The sequence below is a fragment of the Lepidochelys kempii genome, chromosome 7, assembly GCF_965140285.1.
Source record: "Lepidochelys kempii isolate rLepKem1 chromosome 7, rLepKem1.hap1, whole genome shotgun sequence".
Lineage (NCBI taxonomy): Eukaryota > Metazoa > Chordata > Testudines > Cheloniidae > Lepidochelys > Lepidochelys kempii.
Genome location: NC_136386.1, coordinates 77,818,959 through 77,841,387, shown reverse-complemented (window position 1 = coordinate 77,841,387; position 22,429 = coordinate 77,818,959). Strand labels below are relative to the sequence as shown.

Below are 22,429 nucleotides of genomic sequence, written 5' to 3'. Positions count from 1 at the left end.
ATCATGAGCAGTGGCTGCAGAACTTTCAGATACGCAAGGCAACATTCTTGGAATTGTGTGCAGAGCTCATCCTGGCTCTCTGGCCCAGCAACACCAAAATGAGAGCTGCACTTATAGTGGAGAAGTGAATGGCAATTGCTGTGTGGAAGTTTGCAATGCCAGATTGCTACTGATCAGCTGGGAATCAGTTTGGAGTTGGGAAATCCACTGTAGGGGTTGCTGTGATGCAAGTGTGCAGGGCCGTTAATCGCATCTTGTTACAAAGTACTGTGACTCTGGGCAATGTGCAGGACACAGTGGATGGTTTTGCAGCAATGGGGTGTCCATACTGCGGTGGGGTACGATAGATGGCATGCATATCCCTATTTTGCCACGGAATACATCAACGAAAAGGGCTACTTTTCTATAGTATTGCAATCACTGGTGGATGACCAGGGACTTTTTATCAACATCAACACCGGTTGGTCAGGGAAGGCGCATGACGTGCACGTCTTTAAGAACACAAGCCTGTTCAGAATGCTGCAAGCAGGGACTTTCTTTCCAGACCAGAGGTTTACCCCTGGGGATGTTGAAATGCCAATAGTGATGTTGGGAGACCCAACCTACCCCTTACTCCCGCAGCTTATGAAGCCGTATACCGGTCACCTCGACAGCAGCAAGCAGTGCTTCAACTACAGGTTCAGCAGGTGCAGAATGACAGTTGGATATGTCTTTGGCAATTTGAAAGGCCACTGGCGCTGTCTACTCACCAGATTAGACCTCAGTGGAGCAAGACGTCCTAATGGTTATAGCTGCCTGCTGTGTGCTTCACAATATCTGTGAAGCAAAGGGGGAAAAGTTTCTGCTGGGATGGAGATGAAATGGCTGTCTGTTGATTTTGAGCAGCCAGATCCCAGGGCTATAAGAAGAGCTCAACGGGGAGCCATACAGCTTAGGGAGGCTTTGAAAGACATTTTTAATAGTGAGCCACAGTAATGTGTCTTGCTGTAGTGTGCTCTGCCTGGCATTGGTTTTTTGCACCCTAATATGAACCTTGTGATGAGTGCTGTGTGTGTAGAACATTGTAAATGCACCTATTGCTATTATCTGAATGATGTCAGCCCCACCCAGCATATGTTGTGAACTAATAAAGAGGAAGTCAGTTTCTATAAATACTTTTTTTATTCTAAACTCGTGGACATATTTATAACTGAATGAAATTTTATAAATACAGGGAAAAGAACTTTTGAAGGGGGGAAAACAGTCATTTTCATTTCACAAACAAATACACCAACCATGTCTGTCACAGGTCAGTGCATGTGCAGCTGTTGTTGTCTGTACTCTCCCCCAGGGTGGAGTGGGAGGGGTAGTGCAACAGCCCGGATGCCATGTGGAATGTGGGGGCAGGGGGTGTAGGTAGGTCCCAGAATGCAGTTCTCTATAGGCTGCAAAGGGAGGTGAGCTTGGTTCTGTTGAACCTGAAGGTTAACTAGAGTCTCCAGCATATCGGTCTGCCACTTAAGAAGCGCTAGCATCATCTGCTGCACTTCTCTCCCTTTTTGTGTGCGTTTTCTCCTCTCTGCACTATCCCTGTCCATTCTGTCCACGAGCACTGGGTTTGGAGGATCTCTTGGAACATGTCATCATGCATGTTCTTCCTTAGCCTTATCTGGCTGAGCTGCTCCACTAGTGTGAATGGAGAGACCCTCAAGGCCACATTTCTAGCTGCAAAAGACACAATGCACAGAAGGACTATTGTGAGTGTATTCACAAGATAAATGGAAACTTGGTATACTGAACTCACTCCCCTTGATCCATGCAAGTTACAAGCACTACATTCTCATTTCTCCTTGGGATTCATAGAGCACAGCAGTAGTCTCAGCCATGGTGAGTATGGCCTGAGAGGAAGGGGGTGAGTTGGGACAATAAGGGGGGGACAGGTGGCTCACGGGCATGAATATATGAAGATAGGGCGATTGAACTGAATATTGGCACAGTTTTCCACAGGTGGAAGTGATTTTAGCTAATATCTCACTCCTGACAGTAACAGAAACTGAAAGAGAATAGCTCCTGCAGACCAGGTTTTTATGCTGCTAGTCTGTGTGCTGCAATGGTACCTGCTGAAGTAATTACTGAGTGGTGTGGGAAAGTGTTTTACTGTGGTGGAAGAAATAAGACAGCCCGCCCCAGAAACCTTCAGAAGAGGATTGCAAACCATCCCCAGGAAAGTTTCCTCGAGATCTCTATGAAGGATTCATGGAACATCCCAGTGCACATAAACTATTCTTCAGGGCCCCTTCTGCCTAACTTCACAGGGGAATGAGAAGCAGATAGTGACTCTGCGTCTATTGGTTATTTCTTCTAGCTTGATTAAAAAAGAGTAAATGAACAGATGTGTCCCTGAAATGTCAAAGCAAACTGCATACTTCCCCTCCATCAGGCTCACCCATGCTGGACTGTAGGGACTGGCTTGACTGCTCTGGAGTCAAAAACACATCCTGCCTTGCACCACTAGATCCCCCGATTGCCTGTCCCCCATACTCTGCCTCCCCCTCCTTCTTCCTCATGCAACACCACCTCCCCACTGTTCAGGCTGGGGCCTGTGACTCCAGCTCCCTGAAGTATCGTGTTGGTAGGGTTTCCACCGAGGTTGGCATTCAGCTCTTTGTAAAAGTGGCATGCATTCAACTCTACACCAGAGCAACTGTTAGCTTCCCTTGCCTTCTGGTACATCTGCTGCAGCTCCTTGGCTTTCATGTGGCAGAGTTGTGGGTCCCTCTTATAGCCCTTCTCCGTCACGCCTCGAGCGATTTGCTCGTACATATTGACGTTTCTCCTGCTGGATCAGAGCTGTGCCTGTGCAGCCTCTTCTCCCCACAGACCCAGGAGATCCAACATCTCCTGTGTACTCCATGCAGAAGCGCCTCTAGTGTGGAGCTGGCATGATCAGCTGGGCAGTTGCTAGTTGAGCTTTCCATCCAAAGCAAACAGAAAACGGAATTTCAAAAATTTGTGGGGCTTTAAAAGGGGGAGGGCATGTTACTTGGCCACTGGGCAGTGGAATTCAACATCGTGACCAGAGTGATCACAGTGGGGCATTGTGGGATAGCTCCTGGATGCCACTAAAGATGTTAATAACACAGTGTCTACACTGACACTCCATTGACTAAGTGCTGTGCCTCTTGCAGAGGTGGACATAAGTGGTCGAGTTACATTGATGGGAGCAAAATTTTAGTGTAGACACTTAGAGTTAAGTTGATGTACCCTGCTTTGCATCAACCTAGCTCAGTAGTGTAGTCCAGGTCTAAACAACCCTTTGTATCTGATCCAGGAGTGGCATGTAAGTTCTTAGCAATGGACATAAGTGCCTTCTGCTGGTTTGAGACTGGTCAAACCAATGCAAATCCTCAAGGAGAAAAAAAAAAAGCAAGTTATGGAAACTGTTTTCCTTTAGAAAAACTGATACATTATGACATAGTTTTTAAGTTACACATGAGGTGCCATGCAAATCTGCAGGGTATGTAGGCAATATTCTCTTAGACTTTGTCCCCAGATTTGTGGAATTTCTGCAATTTTATTTTAATTGTTCATTGCTATTTGGCCTAACTCTTAATCATACTGAGGGTTATTCGGAAATATTTTAGCTTTTTATAATAAACTCCTTTTGCTAATAATCCAAAATTTTATATAAAACCTATCTTAACTTACAAACTATACAAAAGGACTTCAGTACTTTAAATACCATTTCTACCATCATTTAAAGATATTATATTTAAAATTAACAAGTATCTCTATCCAAATAATCAAAGGCATAGTATGTTTGTAGTGTTATTTCTGCAGAAGGCCTTTCCAATGAATACTAAGTGTTGAAAGACTGTAGTTAACACCTCATAGAGATGGATAGAGAGAGTTAACATTTTTTGCTGTTGACCTGGTTGCAGATTCTGAGCATGTCTAAAATAAGCAAATTGAGTGTGTTGGGAGATAGTTAGTGTTACAACGCAATTTGGTCTTGACTCTGAAGCCTTGTCCAGTCTAGCTTAAAACATGTTTTAAAAATGTTAACTTTAACCAGCAGCAACACATTACAACTTGTCCTGGCTACAGTAAGGTTTTATTTTAACTTGTTGAGGTGAAGCCTTAACAGAAAGGGCACCCTTTCTAATAGTGTTGAATCTTTAACAAAGTTGTTTCAAGCATTTGAGTTAAATAGGTGTTTTTAAAAAAACAAATATCGTACAGATATTTAAAAAGTCACTTATTTTTTCAATCAGGTATAATTGCATGGCTTCTCTAATGTCATAGTTCTACCATCCTCCAGTTGTTCATAGTGCCATTCAGGGGGAAATTATATTAATAGAATTTCTAACATTAAAAAAGCAGCAAAAATATTTTAGAATCTTTCAGGCCACCCTTATAGCTTTTCTTTGTAGATCACCATTTTAGTCTATAGCCTAGTTTTGTATTTCTTGGAAGTCAGAGATTTTTTTGTCTTCTAAAACTACAGCATTCTAATAAAGTGATTGTTCTTCATGAAGTTATAAATGCATTTTACAACCTAAAATCCATTTTCATGAAGTTTTGCCAGGAATTGGTCCACATGTTTGATGCAGATTCTCTTCAAAGATAATATGTATGCGATACATAAATCCATGACCTTTTTTATGAAAATGTCAGACACTTATGGTTGCTGTATAAAAGCTGCTAGAGAGATTCCTTTTCTTCATTCTATCTTCAGCTAAATTAAAACCAAATAAATTCACATTCAAAACACATATGAGTGTCTTTCTACTTAAACTGTCTACTGAAAATATTCTTTTAATGCTGATAGATGTTTCCTGAGTTTTGTCTAGAAATGTCTTGGATATCAGATTCTTAAATGCGCAAAAATCAAGCTAACAATACTCATTTTTACCTCCCCTCCCTGTTGTATGGAAATAGCAATTTAAAAAATAAGATTTAGAGAAAACTTCTGAAGTTGACATTCAAGCTAAAATCTCCTCTAGTTGCTAAGATACATAGCATTTTTTATTCTTAGTGCTGGATGTGATCTCTTACCCTTATCCTTTCAAAGATGGTTTATCTTTAAAATGAATGAACTTGACATAGCCTTACAAGAAACTAGCCATAGAAATATTCACATCAACAGAACTATTCCCTTCCCCCTCTGAATCCAAACTTGAAGTAGCCCTTAACTTGAAAGTCATCACATCAACTTCAAATGACTTCAGTGCAAACATTGTTGAGCAGGAATGTCTCAACACTTTCAAAACAGGCGTCACAGAACCTATTATGTTGCCAAATAAATGCCACTGAAGCACTTTATGTTGCATAAGCAACTAGAGTGAGAAGCAATCTTTCCTTGTAACCAAGGAAGTTTGCCTTAGTCAAATCTGAGCAAGGACTTTTGCATTTACCCTTTAAAAATATTACTTGAAAATATGATGGTGTCCCCTTTTGACTTGACATGATGATTAACATATCCTTGGGGCCTGGCTTTTCAATTGTGCTAATTTGAAAAACTCGTCATGAGTTGCTCATGCTCAGAGGTGCCCACATTTTCATACTGTGTCCGGTACCAGGTTTGCTGGGGAGTTCTACCCAGGACTGTAGTCACAAAGGAAAATCTCTGGAAAATTAATTTTGTTGGAGCCTAATTCCCAGGAACTATAGGCATAGGAGCACCTTCCAGTAAAATAGTTCTGCAGCTTCACAGGAACATCTCTGTCCCTCCAGCCAGTTGGCAGGCCTTTTCTCGACTAAGTCTTACTAGTAATCTGATCCATTCTCTTCTCTGTGGCTTTCCCCCCACTTTCAATTCAACATGCACATGAGGGGACCCTTCCACTGGCCTGGTGAAAGCAGATTTGCCCAGTTCACTTCCTCACCAGCTCTGCTCCTTCCTTTCACACTAATGATGGTTCAGGCTCTGCCTGCTGGATGGCCAGGCAGGCCCAGCTCAACCAAGACTTCTAAAATGTAAAAGCTGGACCGATGGCATCAACTAACCCTGTTCCTCCTGCTGGACCCTGTTCCCCAGTGCATCCTATGACTGCTCTCCTGCTGGTTCCCCCTACCTGCCTTCACATTTTTAGTGACATGCCTCCAGCCTATCAGCACAGCCTTGAACACATTCCTATTCTTCTCTTATCTAAGGGTATTTCCTATGACCTGGGGTTGTCATGCATCTCAGTGATGCTTTTAGGCCAAGGCCATCACTTTGTACCCCCTAAGTCTGTCTCCTGCATCATGGCTAGTCCTGGTGGGGACCCTTCTTTTTTGTCTACCTTTTATTCCTCCTGTCTGTTTCCCCTTCTTTTACTCTGAACTAGTCCTCACAGAGAAAGCAAGAGGGGGAAATACATCATGTGCTTCCTAAAGTTCCTATTCTGCATAGGCATTTACTGTAGTTGTCACATGGATATTATGTAATTACAAATGAGAGGGAGGTGGTTCAGGATGATGAAAGGGAGGGGAGGTATCCATGAGCTAGTCTGTAAAATGTGATCTTCACTATTAGCAAGTTTGAGAGCATTGTTCTAAGTCTAATCATAATTATCTGCCAACCTGAAACAAAACTAGGGGAAATTGTAGATTATTTTTGACATGACAGACAAAAACAGCGCACAAACACTCTTTTGATTTTAAAGCTATCTTTATCTGTTTCTGGATTAAAACTTGAATAAAAATGAACTGTGTGTCATAAATGATAAATTGTGTTTAATCTTAGAGTATACAAAGTTTCTAGACTATTTAACATTTGTCTTGACTTCAGAAAGTTAATTAGTTTCTGGGTTTTGAAATGAACCTTTTTAGCCAACCTTCATTGTCCTTCAGTTTTTTCATGATTGACTTTGGAGAGGAGTGGCACTGCTCCTTTAATGGAAGGTCCTCCCTTTTATAACAAGCCTTCACATATGGAAGTTTTCTGGGAGAGGGGTGCTGCGGGGCAAAGGAACGTTGGTTTTGAGGAAGTGAGAAAGGGAAGTTCTAAGCTTTATCATACAATGTCATGGAATTTCAATTTCTCTTCCTTACATTCTTGAAGGGGTGGAAAAATGTATCCTGTATACTTAGAGCACAACACTGTCCCCAACAGGAGCAATACCAACTCCTCAGGATTGCCTACACTAGAAACACTGAACTCAAGCAGTATGATGGTCCTGACCTTTACAAGGGTGTAGCATAATTTGTTCAATAATTTTAACACTATGAAAGGTAGGAACACTATTGTATTATAACATGGTGCCTTATGGTACATTTTTGTATTTGTTTTTGGTGACGATGTGCATGTAGTGTAATGCATCACTGGTAGGTAAACTGATCAGCTCATTACTCTAATGGCATCTTGTATCACTACTTAAATGCTCAAGCGGGAGGTACAGATTGTTGCTTGAGAATTTATCTCCTTAAAATAACAACATATTTGTGGAATAAACCTTGCAGCAAACATCATTAAATAAACATGTATATGGTATGCTTGAAGTTCTTACCTGTCAAATGTTCATTTGTTTTGTTTAATTTTTTGCCAGTATCTATGGTTACCTGAGTTAATGGGATGTTCAGCACTTATGGATGAATTACTTCACCTCCTATTTTTAGACAGAAGAATTTAAATGAGCAAATCCATCAGATATGCTACAAACAGCTCTGTTAGTATTTCAAATGGTTACCTCAGTAATGCATTTAAAAATCTGGGGAATGTTCTACAGAACAATCTTTGTTTTTCAGACTATCAGTACTGGGATTATTCCCATAGGACAAAATATATAACTTAATTTCTATAGTTCTACATTTGAAATCTGTAACGGGTGTTTAACATTCATTTGAAATGGGTTGCAGGGAGGGGAGTTCAATCAGTTTGAAGTGAAAGAAGTTTAAAGGATAAAGCACTGTCTCATTTTAGTGAAATCTAGATTTTTGCTTGTAAATGAAGTATGGTTAATGGCTATATTTTATTTCATGGAAAGCAGCATTATTGTCAAAGTGTGTGTAAGAATATTTTACTCTACATCTTACAAGATTTTTAGTCTCTTAAAATACTTTGGTATCTTACATTAGAAAAAATACTTATGCTGACCAACCTCTATTTTTAATTGGATTGCAACAAGTGCTATTTTGCACTGTAGTAACATTATATCAGGGAACCAACATATGATTAAAATACCATTAGGTCCAGTCTAGATTTTGAAACTGTTTTAACCATGTCCCTGAACAGTGCAAAACCTTGGGCTGAGTAGTGCTCCAGCATAGTTCAAGAACACTATTAAAACAGCAAAGTCCTTTCCATGCTGTTGGTTAGAACTTTGTTTTAGTTGATGCTATGGGACAATAGTATTTTAATTGGACCTAGCCAGAACTAATCAAATAAAGCTGTTACATACCCCAATATTTCTTTTGAAGGAACAAATGGATTTTTGGCATGAGGGCAAAGTGTAAGACTTATAATACTCTGAAGTTTGAATTTTTGAATATTGGAAATTTGTTCCATTAGATCTGTGTGGGTAGCTTTCTATAAATATCCCTTTCAGCTTGGACTGGATCATTTCCTTTTCCAAATTCCTGTTACTATAGTATTTGACAATGCCTTGATTTGCTGAAACTAAACTAAAATAGTTCCAGTTGAGAATGCACAACTGCAGCCAAAAGAAACATCTTCCATTGTTATCCTACGAAAACTAAATACCATCTATAGAAATATGGTTGACCAGAATAAGAATTGAGAAACAGAATAACTTACTTACTGTCTCTGAACTGTACTGAGGAAAGGTGAACCGCAGCAGGATGAACTGTTTAAGGAAAAAATAACTTGGTGTATCTCTGAACATACACTGCATCAACTCAGCTTTATTGTCTTATCTTTTATATCTGTTACCTTTTCTTTTAATAATTATGTAATAAATTAATATGTATTGTCAGTTATTCTGTTTACCTTTTCATAAGTCCTGTTCCTCCCCCCCGCCAAACCTACACGGGATAAATACCCTAATTTGTATCTGCCTGTGATATTAATGTTGAAATGAAGATTTATGATTGGGTGGAGCAATAACTGATTACCAGAGTCTCAATCTATTTTATTGTCGTTCCTAGGAAACCAGAATCCGTGCTGTGGATAAGGGCACCAAGAAAAGAATTAATAATTTTTCTGTTATCAACCCTGTGGATGGAGAGGCTGTCACCCAACTTTTTGCAGCTGACAGCAGGGAAGAACTTCATAGGTGGATGGAAGCTTTCTGGCAGCATTTCTACGATCTTAGTAAATATGCAGTTTTGGCAGCATGTCCTTTTAGTGGAGTAGCTATGTAACATCAAAAGAAATGTTGAACAATCTGAACTGAAATTACATAATAATCTGTCACCTGTAATGAAGAGAACAAAAATGTTCTCCATGTACACAGTGGGTAGTGTGTTCTCTGCCACTGAAAAATAGAGGTATTTTAATGAACCATAGTCACCTCCTCAGGGCTCTGATTTTTAATGCATCCTATAAATTCCAATAAGTCCAGAAACATCCAGTCTGAATTTTCTCAGGAAATCAAAATAGACGTAGACTTCTTGTGTTTTCTGTGTGTATGGTTTCAGAAGAGATTGGTCTGTTAAGCAGTTTAATGAGGTTATCTTTCAAAGGCCTGCTGGAGTCTCACCATTCTTCCCTCATCTGTAGTAGTAAAATATAGTTACTTATTTTGTTGAATCCTGATATCATTTGAGAAAAATGGAAACCTTTGGGTATGAAGCATTAGAGAGAACCTGAGGATGCTGAGCTGATGGTTGGCCTTTGAAGTTTATTGAAAATTTGGTTTGGATCAAAATTGGATTAACTATTGCAGATAGAAAAGGTCACAATGACTGAGGCCCGACCATGTAGGATTATGGCACCCATGATTCAGTGTTTGCTTAGATAGCACTCTGGGTGAATGAGTTGTCAGTTTTATAGAACTAAGCAGTCAGGGATGATCTGATTCCAGTGGTACCTCCTCTGTTTTGGTACCCCTTCTGACTATAAGGTTTTATACCTGGCATTTCCCGCCCCCCATCTCGCATATGACTGTTAGTTAGGGCTAATAAAAATAGTAGGTGGGGCTTTAATGCTCAAGAGATACATGAGATAATTGGTGCCTTGTTCCCTAGTCTTGTTTTTCCAGTGGTGAAATGTTTCAGTGTGTTCACTTTTAGATTTCTAGAGGAAGCTCACTTACTGACATTGGCTAAACTGTGTGACTTCACTGCTCTTACTCTAGATAAAAGATATGCTCTCTAGGTGTAGGACAGTTAAATCTCACTTGCCTTTTTAGTCTCTTTAAGTAGTATATTGTGTTGCTTGCTTAAACTTAACTCCAAATATTACAGGATGAAGTGTGCAGAGGGATTGGTTAGCCTTAGGGCAGGTCTACGCTTAACTCGCTCCTCCCCGAGCGATGCAAGTTACAGCAACCTAAGCACTTCACACAGGTGCTATGTCGGTGGGAGACGATCTCCTGCCGACATAGCTTTCACCTCTCGTGGAGGTGGAGTACTTATGCTGATGGGAGAGCATTCGCCCATCAGCATTGAGCATCTTCACCAGATGTGCTACAGTGGCGCAGCTGCACCAGTGCTGTAGTGCTTCTAGTGTAGAACTGCCCATAGTCGTCCCACTACTGCACCTTTAAATGTAGCATATTAAATGCATAACTAGATAAAGAATAGAGATACCATTTGATGGACTAAGTTTAAAAAAAAAATTAGCTGGAGTCTGAAAAATCATATTCTTCATCAGGTCATGGGGAAACAGAGCCAGGTAGATAGAGAATATCAGTATTGAATTGGGAACCACACCAATAAAATCGAAAAACTGGGGTTTTGGAAATTGGGTATTCTGTAGTTTTGTATTTCTTCTTTTATAGCTCTGTCTTTTATTACAATTAATTAGAAAAACCACAATGTAAAAACTAGTATATCCTCCTTCTATTAGATGAGGAAGGGTGAACGGACTACTTTTTTTCCCCCCATTATAGATAACATTAGAATACCAGTGGATTTTCTGAGACCGTTTCTTGTAGTATGGGAAAAACTAGGTCACTTGGCATTCAAATGCCTGTTGTTCCTTGGTGGTTCTAAAATTCTCTTAAAACTAATGTGGTCAGAAAAGAAATGGGAGTGAGAGATTAGTTTGTAAAAAGCAATTTTACTGGCAGGGCCTATTTTCCTTAAAGTCAAAATCTATTAATAGAAACAGGTTTCCTTGGCTTTGGTTAACTGCTAAGAGGCTTTTCGTGCTCTGATAGCCAAGAAAATTATTAAAGTCAAAACTTCCAAGTATAACTATGGTATAATATTAGGTTTGCTGTATACTGGATTCTAATACTTCCAGATGAATAACTTGCATGAAGCTTCCTTGCTTTAAACTGTTATGTTTTATCTGATATTTGAAGATGTAAACACTTACAGGCTTGTATTTGAGGATTTTTGTGTGAATTATGGGGTTTTAGCCTTGCTGTCTGATAGTACTGCTGGGTTGATTAAATTGGAGCTCTTAGTTTAATATCTGCTTATAATCTTTGTGTTAAGGGTTAGGATGAAATTTCGTTGAACATACAGTATCTACAAAAAGAAAAGGAGTACTTGTGGCACCTTAGAGACTAACCAATTTATTTGAGCATAAGTTTTCGTGAGCTACAGAAGTGAGCTGTAGCTCACGAAAACTTATGCTCAAATAAATTGGTTAGTCTCTAAGGTGCCACAAGTACTCCTTTTCTTTTTGCGAATACAGACTAACACGGCTGTTACTCTGAAAGCATACAGTATCTAGTGAGGACTGTTGCAACATTATAGATACTATCCAGATTTGCTTGTTATAGGTAGTTCACAAATGCAACTTAATGACTTAAAACTCTTTAAAAGGTGGAGTGTTTACATTCTAATCATTGTTCTCTATTCCCTCTCAGGCCAGTGGAAACATTGTTGTGAAAAATTTATGAAAATTGAGATTATGTCACCACGGAAACCACCTTTGTTCTTGACAAAAGAGGCAACCTCAGTCTACCATGATATGAGTAAGTGGGATTTGTCTTTTCAAGCTGCAGGGTAACAGAAACAATGTTGTCTCTATTCAAATAGCTTCTGCTCTTGGTGTTAAAATGCTGAATTTTTCAAAGGCAAGGTCAGATAATATAATGGAGCACCATAATAAACACACCAAGAAGTTCATATTAAATATTTTTCTTAATAATAGGACAAAAATAATGAACACATTTTCATACCTTGAACAAAAAAAAAATTCAATATGAGCTGTAATTAAGGAGCCCTAAAAACATTTAGACAAAAAAGCTGTTGCTAGAAATAAACGTTCACCATAGAAATAGTTCAAAATCCAGAGGATTAAAATGTAATGGTTTTAAATAGTCCAGACTACAGACCAATAATGCCTTTAACTAGTTGCATTCAATTACTGTTTTTTCCAAGCTATATAAGATCTACTTAGAAGTTGTTTGGTTGCTGGCAACAAGCTTCAAAAATAGACTTGTAAAAAATCTCTCTAAAATGGATTTGAGCTGTACCAATGTTCAGACATCAATTTTTGCATAGCGAAATACAATGCAGAGGGATTATTTTAATAAAATATGTTTACAGAAATTGTTTTTATAGACTAGAAGTAGGTCATTCTATTTTAATGGATCTGATGTGGTATTGGCTGAAAAACATTTTATACGGATAAGTTTAAATGTCTGCCTGCCTGGTGCTTGATCTCCTGTCTGAATTGCAAAAATGCTCAAATTGACATGTGGGTCATTGAGTTATAATGCATCAGTGCATTAATTTAACAGTCTAAAAGTTATATTTGAGCTATGAATACAGAGCAGAAAAACACTAAATCACATAAGACATGAAGGTATACATTAAGTTTTGTAGCATGTTGCTGCAGATATTTAGAGACATCACTGAGGAATTTTAAGTGTTTCCTGACCAATTATGACATTCATAAATAAATACAAATCCACAATCTAAATTTTAAGAATTTATTAAAGTTGTTTATGTAGGATCTGTGTGTGAGGGGTTGTCACCCTGGAGTGCAGTCTGGAAGCCGTGAGAAACTGTTGCGCCCCTCTGACCACTCAGTTGTACTGGCCCTGCCCACACTGCTTCCTGGGTTGGGGACACAGCCAGCCTCACCCAGGCCCTGTTATCAACCAACACAACAGCAGGTGGTGCTACGCTCCCAAACTGAGCTACCTGAGAGTGCTTTACCTAAGCCACCCAACTACAAACAGCCAGACCCCAGCCAGCGCCCCTCCCCCCACCCCGGGAGTATAAACCCAAAATTATATAGTCTTGCACTGCACAGGGATCTGCACAGTGTAAACTCATTAATATGTCTGCCCCTGCCTCAGTGTGGAGAACACTTGTGTTAACCAAGCTGAGATTTTTCCCCAGACACTTCACTTAAAGGCACACTGGTTTAGATTATAATAGAAACAAGTTTATTAACTTCAAAAAGATTTTGTGATAAGTAATAGCAAATAGATCAAAGCAGATTACCTAGTAAATAAACAAAACTGCAAACTAAGCCTAAGATACTAGAAAGAAAGGATATGAATTAGCAAATTCTCACCCTGGCTGATGATACAAGCAGGCCTGCAGATTCTTAAGGAACAAGCTGCATTTGCTTTGCAACTTGGGATCCCTAACGCCATTCCAAGTCCTTTTCTTTCTGGGCTTCTCTCAGATGTTGAGTTGTGTGGGAGTGAAGAACAACAGATGATGTCGCTCCCTGACTTATATAGCTTTAGCTATGGCTTCAACCCTTTGGTTCAAAAACAGTTCCCAGCCCAGTTTGTGGGAAAAATACAGGCCCCCAAAATGGAGTCCAGAGTCATGTGAGCTGGTCACATGCCCTTGCAGAGTCATAGCAGCCATTACTTTCATATTGGCCGAAACGTACACAGGAAGGCTCACCGGGAGAGGGATAAGCTTCTCCTCAGGCCTATTGTTCTTCCTAATGGCCCATTACCCTCAATAGGCTCTTCACAACCAGCTATTTAGACTGGAAGCATCTAGTGAGTGTCACCCAGGCATGACTACATGTGAAAATACAGATACATAATCAATATTCATTATTTCAGATACAAAAATGATACATGTATACAAATAGGATAATCATATTCAGCAAATCATAACTTTTCCAATGATGCCTTACATGCCCCATCTTGTACAAAATGCATCATAATTATGCCATAATCATGTTATAATAATATCACTATGAAGAATATGGGGTGCAGTGTCACACTGTGATATCTTTATGCTCTTATTGATGTTTTAGAGACGGAGGTAGCACAAGGGATACTGACATACAAACAGGGAAATCAACAAACTATGCATATATTCTGGCTGATGCACTGTAAATTATGTTACGGGGGGGAGGAGGAATTGGACCGGGCTATCTTCAAGAACTTACTGAAGAAAAAACCTTGAGTGTAAAAGTGTACTTTGGAGGTGAGTGGGGGGGGTAGCACAAGAATGTTTAATAGTTTTGACTTTTTCACACTTAACTATGTGAGATTTAGGAGTTTCACATTGATCTTTGGGCATAAATTCTGTACACCTTTGCTGAAATGAAATGTTTCAAGTAGTGTACAAGAACATTATTATAGCTAGGTCTGTTTCTAGTAGTGCATTGCATTTTTTATTTTTTCACAAAATAAATAAAAATTAAACCATGACCACAGCCTATTAAGTGCATGAGGCCTAGAAACCGTGGAAAGCTTCTAGACCTCTGTCTGTAATCATGATAATCTTTTCCATTTCTAGACTGTTGTAGGTCTTAATGCTAGTCTAAGAATTGGGGGACATACTTTGCACAGTTTTGTATTCAGACAATTAATAACCCCACTCAGGGTGAGTAAAATATTTAGGAACCATTTTAATCACAGTTCATCTAATTTCTTCTAAAATTATAGGTATTGATTCTCCAGTGAAACATGAAGGTTTAATAGATATCATACAAAGGAAAATTGAGGAGACTGATGGAGAGTTCCTGATTGGCCAGCAGAAGGAGTCTGCACCTTCTGTATGGGCCCCATTATTTGATGGTTCTCACCAGATGCTTGTCCAGAAAAATATTGTGTTTCCAGATGCAAATAGTGAGATAGTAAGTCCTAATGATGGCAAAGGAAAGAAAAGAAGAGCTCCACTTCCACCATCTGATAAGCTACCAAACAGCTCAAAAACACAGATGAGCACAGATCAGCTGGACAAGGAAAACGTGTGGAAGAAGCCTGCCATTGCACGTAGGACCTCTTCTTCTTTTGATGTCAAGTTATCTTCCATGATGCATCAGTTGCAGAGGCCCATTGCTGCTCCTCGCAAACTAGTTCCTTGCAGGAAAAGCAGCTCAATTGATAGTGAAAATCCTCTCACTTCAGTTACTGAGTCAGAGTCTGAAACCAAACCACTGCCAGCTCCTAGACAGAAATCCATCAAAGAAATACTAGACCCTAGATCATGGTTGCAGTCACAGGTGTAACATTTAGTTTATAAAAGTGACCAACATATAAAGTTTACCAGCATTTGACATTTATCAGTGACCTGAGTCTTTGACAACAACTTGGCCATTAGAAATATCTTTAATCTAAGCCCATACTTCGTATTGCAATCTCAGCCCTGCTTGTCACTGTCAAGATCTAAAGAATTCTCTAGCAAAGTATAAAGGGTACTGTGTGTGTGTGTGTATGTGTGTTTTGTAGAAGGGAACATCTCCAAGATATTTAAACCTTGAAATTTCTGCACTACCCTTAAAGCACGGTCATGCTCTAAAAAGTAATTCCAAGGTTTGTTTCAGTGACTCCATATCAGATGTGCTCAATTTATTAATTAAGAAGTTTTTGAACAACTCTGCCAGCTCAGTCTGAGATCTACGAGATTTTTTTCTGGCTCATGTACTGTCAGAATTGACCAATGCAGGTTATCCATTAATTCTGATAGCACTCAAGACAGAATAGACTCATCTCCTTCTAACTGTTGGTTTTGAAATGCTAATGGAACTTTTTTTTAAATCTTATAACCTAAAAATTGATATATATGATTGATTACACATAGAAAGCACACAAGATGTCATTTTTACAGTTACTTTTCTGACCATTATAAGGAACGAGGCACTCCATATCAGAAGACTGTAATACTGCCATTCCGCCAGTTAGTGGTAGACAAACTTAAATGCAGAGTCTTATTACTAGTATAATTTGTTTTTCTTTTCCCCCTCACTTTTTTCTTTGACTTTGAGACCTCACGTGTAGGTGAAATCATTTTAGGTCAAACAACCCCGTTGGGTTTGTTCACCACTTTCATGGGAGCTACAGACTACAGTGAGCAGGAGACTTGCTTGGGCTACTGCACGTGATCCTCAATGTATGGAGAGGCCTCGTGCTACCATCTTTCTGGGTGTCAGAGTACAGGCCACTACATTTCCTCCATGGAAACAACTGCATCACACAAGATGCAGACTCCTTTACACTAGAGCCTTATCCAGAAGCAAAGGACTGCTTGCTCGTCAGCCATCAAAAACACTGGAATTCAGATCTGTGTTCTGAAAATCTTATCAGTAATTTTACATACAATTGTTCGTATAGCAGCAAAGCCTTCAAAATAAACCATTGGCTTTGAAGCTCAAAGGCAAGGGATAGTATTATTATAGTAATAGAAATCCAATATTCCACTGAGCCTGATGCATTCTGAATTGCTAGTGTGTGTTTAAAAAGAAATAGTTTTAATCCTAGGAAGAATTTTGGAATAATATTAAACTCAATTATTTAGAGATTTTTTAATTTCCAGACACGTTCTTTACTGTTTCAGATGTTGCCTTCTTAGTTCATACAAAGATCAAAGTATTTTTAACTAACAAATGTTTAGTGCTAGATGCCTCATGGAGTTATAAATTAGCCTGGTTTATAACAGTTGCTAAATCTCTATGTTGGTTGCCTTAGTCAGGTTTTTTTTTAATCAGGTTTTTTAAAATCTTGGTTTAGTTCTAAAGGGTAGTTTGTGGATCAGAAGTTTTTAAATTTCTCAGGCATGAGTTCTGTTTTTGTCCTTGTGCATGAAGTGGAAGCTTTCTGGTTGTAATCTTGTAAAAGGATTTACAAATGGAATTCTTACTAACCTATTAGTTCGTTAGAGTCCATGTATTCTGCATTAGAGTAAGGTTCCCACTTGCAAATCCTTTTGCAGGATTGGGGCGTTAAGTTTTTAAGAGTGCCCCTGCTCAATCTTCATTTCATCATGATCCTCTTTTCTGACATTGACATCTGTAATCATTCTTGCAGCAACAAATCATCATGTTACAAAGGTGGGAAAATAAGTAGCAGAAGCAGACAAACTAAAGAAAAAATACACGATTATGTGAAATTGGACACCCTCAACTAATTGGACTGCAGAACAGAAATACAGAGAATAAAACAAACAGAACTATTTTTAAATGGAATGTTTTCCGTGATGTATTTGCTGCTCTTTCAGCTTCAATCTAACAATGCTGTTGGAAGGAGGGATATGTTGTTTTTCCCTTTTTTGACCAAACTACCAAACTAAATAAATAGTTATAGTTCAGAGATTTTTAAGGCCAGAAGGGCCATAATGATTTGTTCTGATCTCCTGTATAACAAGCCACTGAATTTCATCCAGAAGTTCTTCCGTTGAGTTCAGTACCTGTATTTTGAACTACAGCATATCTTTTAGGAAAACATCTAGTGTTTATTTAAGGACTTCAAGTGATGGATAATTCACCAATTGGCAAGCTATTCCAGTGGTTAATTATTACTGTTAAAATGTGTGCTTTATTTCCTGTTTGAATTTTTCTAGTTTCAGCTTTCAGCCATTGGATCTTATTGTGCTTTAGTCTACTAGTTTAGAGCCCTCTACTATCAAATCTTCTCCTTCTGTGTAGCTAGTTATAGACCACTATCAAGTGAATACCTTAATCTTATTTCAAGGAATGTTTCCTGATTTCTGATCATTCTTCTCTGAGCTTCTCAATTATTTCAACATTCCTCTTGAAGTGTGGACTTAATATTTCAGTAGCAATTCTACAAATACTATGTACAGAATGTAGCAGGGTGGTTACCCGCTCCAGCCCTGACAGGGCTGAGACCAGTCCAGGGAGAGGGCTGCGACTGTGGGGAAAAGCCCAGGCTGATTAAGGGAGCAGCTGCAGTTGTGGCCAGCTCTATCTATAAGAGGCAGTGAGCCAGGAGCCCTGTCAGTCTCCCTCTGCCTGTAGAGGGAGAAGGGCCTGGCTGCAAGGTGCTGAGCAGGACACCTAGATTGGAGCAGGGCTGGGGAAGGGCCAGAGGAGCTGGGAGCTCCAGCCTGGAAAGCCTCAGTCTGCAGGCCTGACTATGGGCCAAATAGGTGCACAGTTGCAGTGGGACAGCCCATGGGTAGGTGGAGGCAGCAGGTCCAAAACCCTCTTGCCTGTGATGAGTGGCGTACACTGCAGTCTGCCCCTGATACAAGGGGCTAAGTGGGGACTGTCAGTAGCCCAGACTGAGGAGAGGTGGGGTTAGAAGGTGGGGCCTCCCCTGAGTGGGGAGACCCAGAACCTGAGTGTGTGGGGGTATTGCCAGGGGGGCAGCACCCCCAGAGAAAGGGGCACTGGCTCCTGGGGGGGGGCATGGGAGCTGGCAGTAAGGCAGATCACTGGCCTGCAGAGGGCGCTCTGGTGGCTGGACACGCTAATTCCTGATGATTACCAGCAGGAGGCGCCGCAGGGGTGAGTCTGAACCTTTACGCAGAGTAATATTACCTCCCTACTTCTACTTGATATTCCCAAAGGATCACATTATCTTTTTGCCACAGCATTTCACTGAGAGCTGACGATGACCAAAGTTGTCTTCAGAGTCACTCTTTCAAGAATACAATCCATCATCCTCCAGTTATGACCTACATTATTTGTTCGTAGACCTTGCATTTGGCTATACCAAAACACTCTTAAGTCCAATTGAAAAAACAGTCTAGTTTACTCTGTAAAAGTGACCTGGCCTCATTCTTTACTACTTCACCAATCTTTGAGTCCTCTGCAAACTTTATCATTAGTGATTTTACATTTTCTGCCACATCATAAATTAAAAATATTGAATAGTGTTGTGCCAAGAACTGATCCTCTTGAGATCTTACTAAAAACATCCACTCTCATTGATTCCCTATTAGTATTACATTTTGAGATCTTTCCGCTTGTTTTAATCTATTTTAGAGGCCATATTGATTTTATATAGCACTAGTATTTTAATCAGAATTGTGCGCAACTAATTCATCTACCTTACAAAATTCTTAAGTATGTTATATCAGTGCATTAATCTTTATCAGCTAAACTTTACATATCAAAGTAGGTATAAAGCTCATTTGCATTACCTGTTTTCCATGTAACTATGTTGACTGGCATTAATTACATTTCCATCTTTAAATGAATCTTGTATCAGCTGTTCCTATATTTTGCCTGGGATTGGTACAGCATTGTTTTTTTTCCAGACCTCTGGAACTTCCCTACTGTTCCAAGATGTATTAAACATTAACTTAATTGGTCCAGAGAGCTCCTCAGACACTTCTTGTAAAAATTCATGGGTACAAGTCATCTGGATTACCTGTTTCAAAACTATTCAACTTTTGCAGATGATTAACGTCGTCTTTAGCTACTGTTGGAATAGAAAGGGTTTCAACATTGATTATGAATTGATATCACATAATATCCTTTCCAAACACAGTACGAAAATAATGTTTTTGCATCATTGGTAATTTTATCATCTCTATTAATGGATTTTTGTCATTGTTACAATCTTTTTCTGATTTCTTTTAAAAAAATTATTTTCATTGCCCTTAAGTCTGTTGCCATAATTTTTTTTTATTCATACTTTTAGCTTGTCTTGTCAATTGCCTACAATTTAACTTGTATTTATAGCCATCAACTTCTATTTCCTTCCTATTATATATTGACTTTTTTATTGCTGCTTTCACATCCCCTGTAAATCACGGTTTTTTAATTAAGTAAACTATGTATGTGTGAGAGACAGACAGACAGGAATTATAGCAATTTGGGCATCTAATAAAGCAGTGGTTCCCAAACTTGTTCCGTTGCTTGTGCAGGGAAAGCCCCTGGTGGGCCGCATTGGTTTGTTTACCTGCCGCATCCGCAGGTTCGGCCAGTCACGGTTCTCAGGGGCTGCAGTTCGATGCTCCAGGCCAATGGAAGCGGTGACCAGTACATCCCTTGGCCTGCGCTGCTTCCAGCACCCCCTATTGGCCTGGAGCAGCAAACCGCGGCCACTGGGAGCCGTGATCAGCCGAACCTGCGGACGCGGCAGGTAAACAAACCGGCATGGCCCGCCAGGGGCTTTCCCAGCACAAGCGGCGGAACAAGTTTGGAAACCACTGTAGTAAAGTGTTCAGTATTTTTTCACACTACTTTTGACCTTCTTCTCAATCAATTTTGTTCACTTGCACTTAGGCAAACACTGCTTTTTATTTCAGTGATCAATTCATCTTTATCTGTCAGAAGAAGATCCAATATTTTTTAAAGAAATTAGCATATAATTGGTAAACTCCAAGGCCACTTTAGTACTGGCAGCATGAGTCCTCCAGCATTTATTCCCCCAGGTTGTAATCCCCCAGGTAAGGTCCCATAAGATCCCATAATCCCCCATAAGGTGCTTTATGAATGAAAACATTGATGTATAAGCATTCAAGAGCCTTTGCTTCCATGTTGGCAATTCCAAAACAGGAAATGTTATCTTTGGTGTAGAGCACCAACCCACACCATCTTTCCAATATAGATTTAGCCAATAACTAAGGGTATGTCTACACTTACAGTGGATCGACACTGCGGTGATGGAGCCACCAGAGAGAGATTTTAGCGGGTCTAGTGTAGACAGTGCAATAAGTCGACCTAAGCTACATCGGCTGCAGCTACATTATTCACGTAGCTGGAGTCGTGAAACTTAGGGCAGGTCGACATTACAGGGTTAAGTTGACCTAGCATTCCAATCTGTGAATCCTCCCATCAGGTTGCAGTAATAACTATGCAATCTCATTACTCCTATTCAGACTATTTTTACCAAACAGATTTTTCTTCATTCTTACAGAGGCAGACTCTTCTTTTTATCAAGGACTCACTGGTGGGTCAGAATGACCTGCTTATCACAAAAGTGGTGTGGAAAAAGGAAGAAAGATGGAGAGGTTCTTAAAAAAATGCATAGGTATTTATTTCACCAGCAGCTAACTTTAGTCACATTTTCCTCATAAGTTTTCAGTGCTCTGACTGTACACCATGCATGCCCAAAGTTGTTTCTCCCTTTCCCCCATATGAGGAATCCATAGTCTCTTTAAGGAGTCAAGTCTTGCCATGTGTGCCCAATGTCCCAAATCCAGTATCTTCTTTGCAGGTGCTTTTTTCTTCAAAGTGTGCCATCAAAATGACCTTAGAAATAAAGCCATTGCTAGGGAATAAAGTGTAAACAAAACTTTTGGTGCAAAGAACAGCAATGAGGGGAGGGAAAATAACTTTAAACAACGTTTTGGGGAGCTTAGTTATTAAGTATTGTCCATAAAAGAGAACAAACATTTCAGTAATACACCTGAAACAAAGTTTTTGCAACTTTCCTATAGTTAAAAATCTAGCTATGTAGAGGAAATGTTTGTTTATTCTTCTACATTATGGATGGTTACATACTTGGTTACCAATACCGAAAAAGCTGCAAATTTCTCTTTATCATACACTTGCTAGAAATCTGACTTTCCTCTTTCTTCCTCCTTGCTTTTTCTGAGTTTCACTTTAAATGTCTTGATTGGTTAGAATTGTAACATGAATGTTTGTTTACTTTTATTGCTTTTTGTTTTTAATATGTTGTCCACCTCAAATGCTCCAATGGTTCTTTAAAAATGCAATTATATTGTATGTTTAATTTCAGCATTTTACTGAAGTTTGGTAAGGTACTGTTTCAGATTTCTCATCAGTTTATTTCCCAAGCTGTGAATATATGATACAAAATACATGCTGAAGCTTTTATAACAGTAGTATTCTGGGCTGGAACAATTGTAATCTGCTTTCTGGTTTACCTCAATCTTCCAAGTTTTGTTGAGGAATAAAGCATGTAGCAGAGGGATAGTGTTACTTAAGTTGTCTGATATCTGAATGAATATAGTGGAATTCTCTTAATTGGCATTTCCTGGTACTCTGAGGACTATGCCAATTAATTTATCTTATCAGTTATGAGACTCCTGATATTTGCTTTTATTTCATTACTTGAACTAAAGGTAAGCAGTGTAGGAAGCATTAAAAAAATCCAAATCTTATTTGATTAGCATCCATAACTGAACAGTAAAGCAACATGAAATAAATAAAGGTCCACAAAAGGGGTGACTAGGTTTACTAGACAGCACCAGGCATGCAGCTTGATCCACAGTTGTTGAAATTCATTATTTATTTTGGGGC

At 39.4% G+C, this 22,429-nt stretch overlaps 1 protein-coding gene across 3 annotated transcripts in view; it reads left to right on the top strand.

The window, feature by feature from the left end:
• RTKN2 (rhotekin 2) overlaps positions 1 to 16,990 on the top strand; it is an 89,098-nt gene extending 72,108 nt beyond the window's left edge. For all 3 annotated transcript variants that reach the window (XM_073353428.1, XM_073353426.1, XM_073353425.1), the window contains 3 exons: positions 9,070 to 9,235; positions 11,907 to 12,014; positions 14,916 to 16,990. In XM_073353428.1, the coding sequence (XP_073209529.1) occupies positions 9,070 to 9,235; positions 11,907 to 12,014; positions 14,916 to 15,481 (840 nt within the window). In that variant the 3' untranslated portion in view covers positions 15,482 to 16,990. The remainder of the gene's footprint in view (positions 1 to 9,069; positions 9,236 to 11,906; positions 12,015 to 14,915) is intronic.
• Positions 16,991 to 22,429: the final 5,439 nt, after the last annotated feature.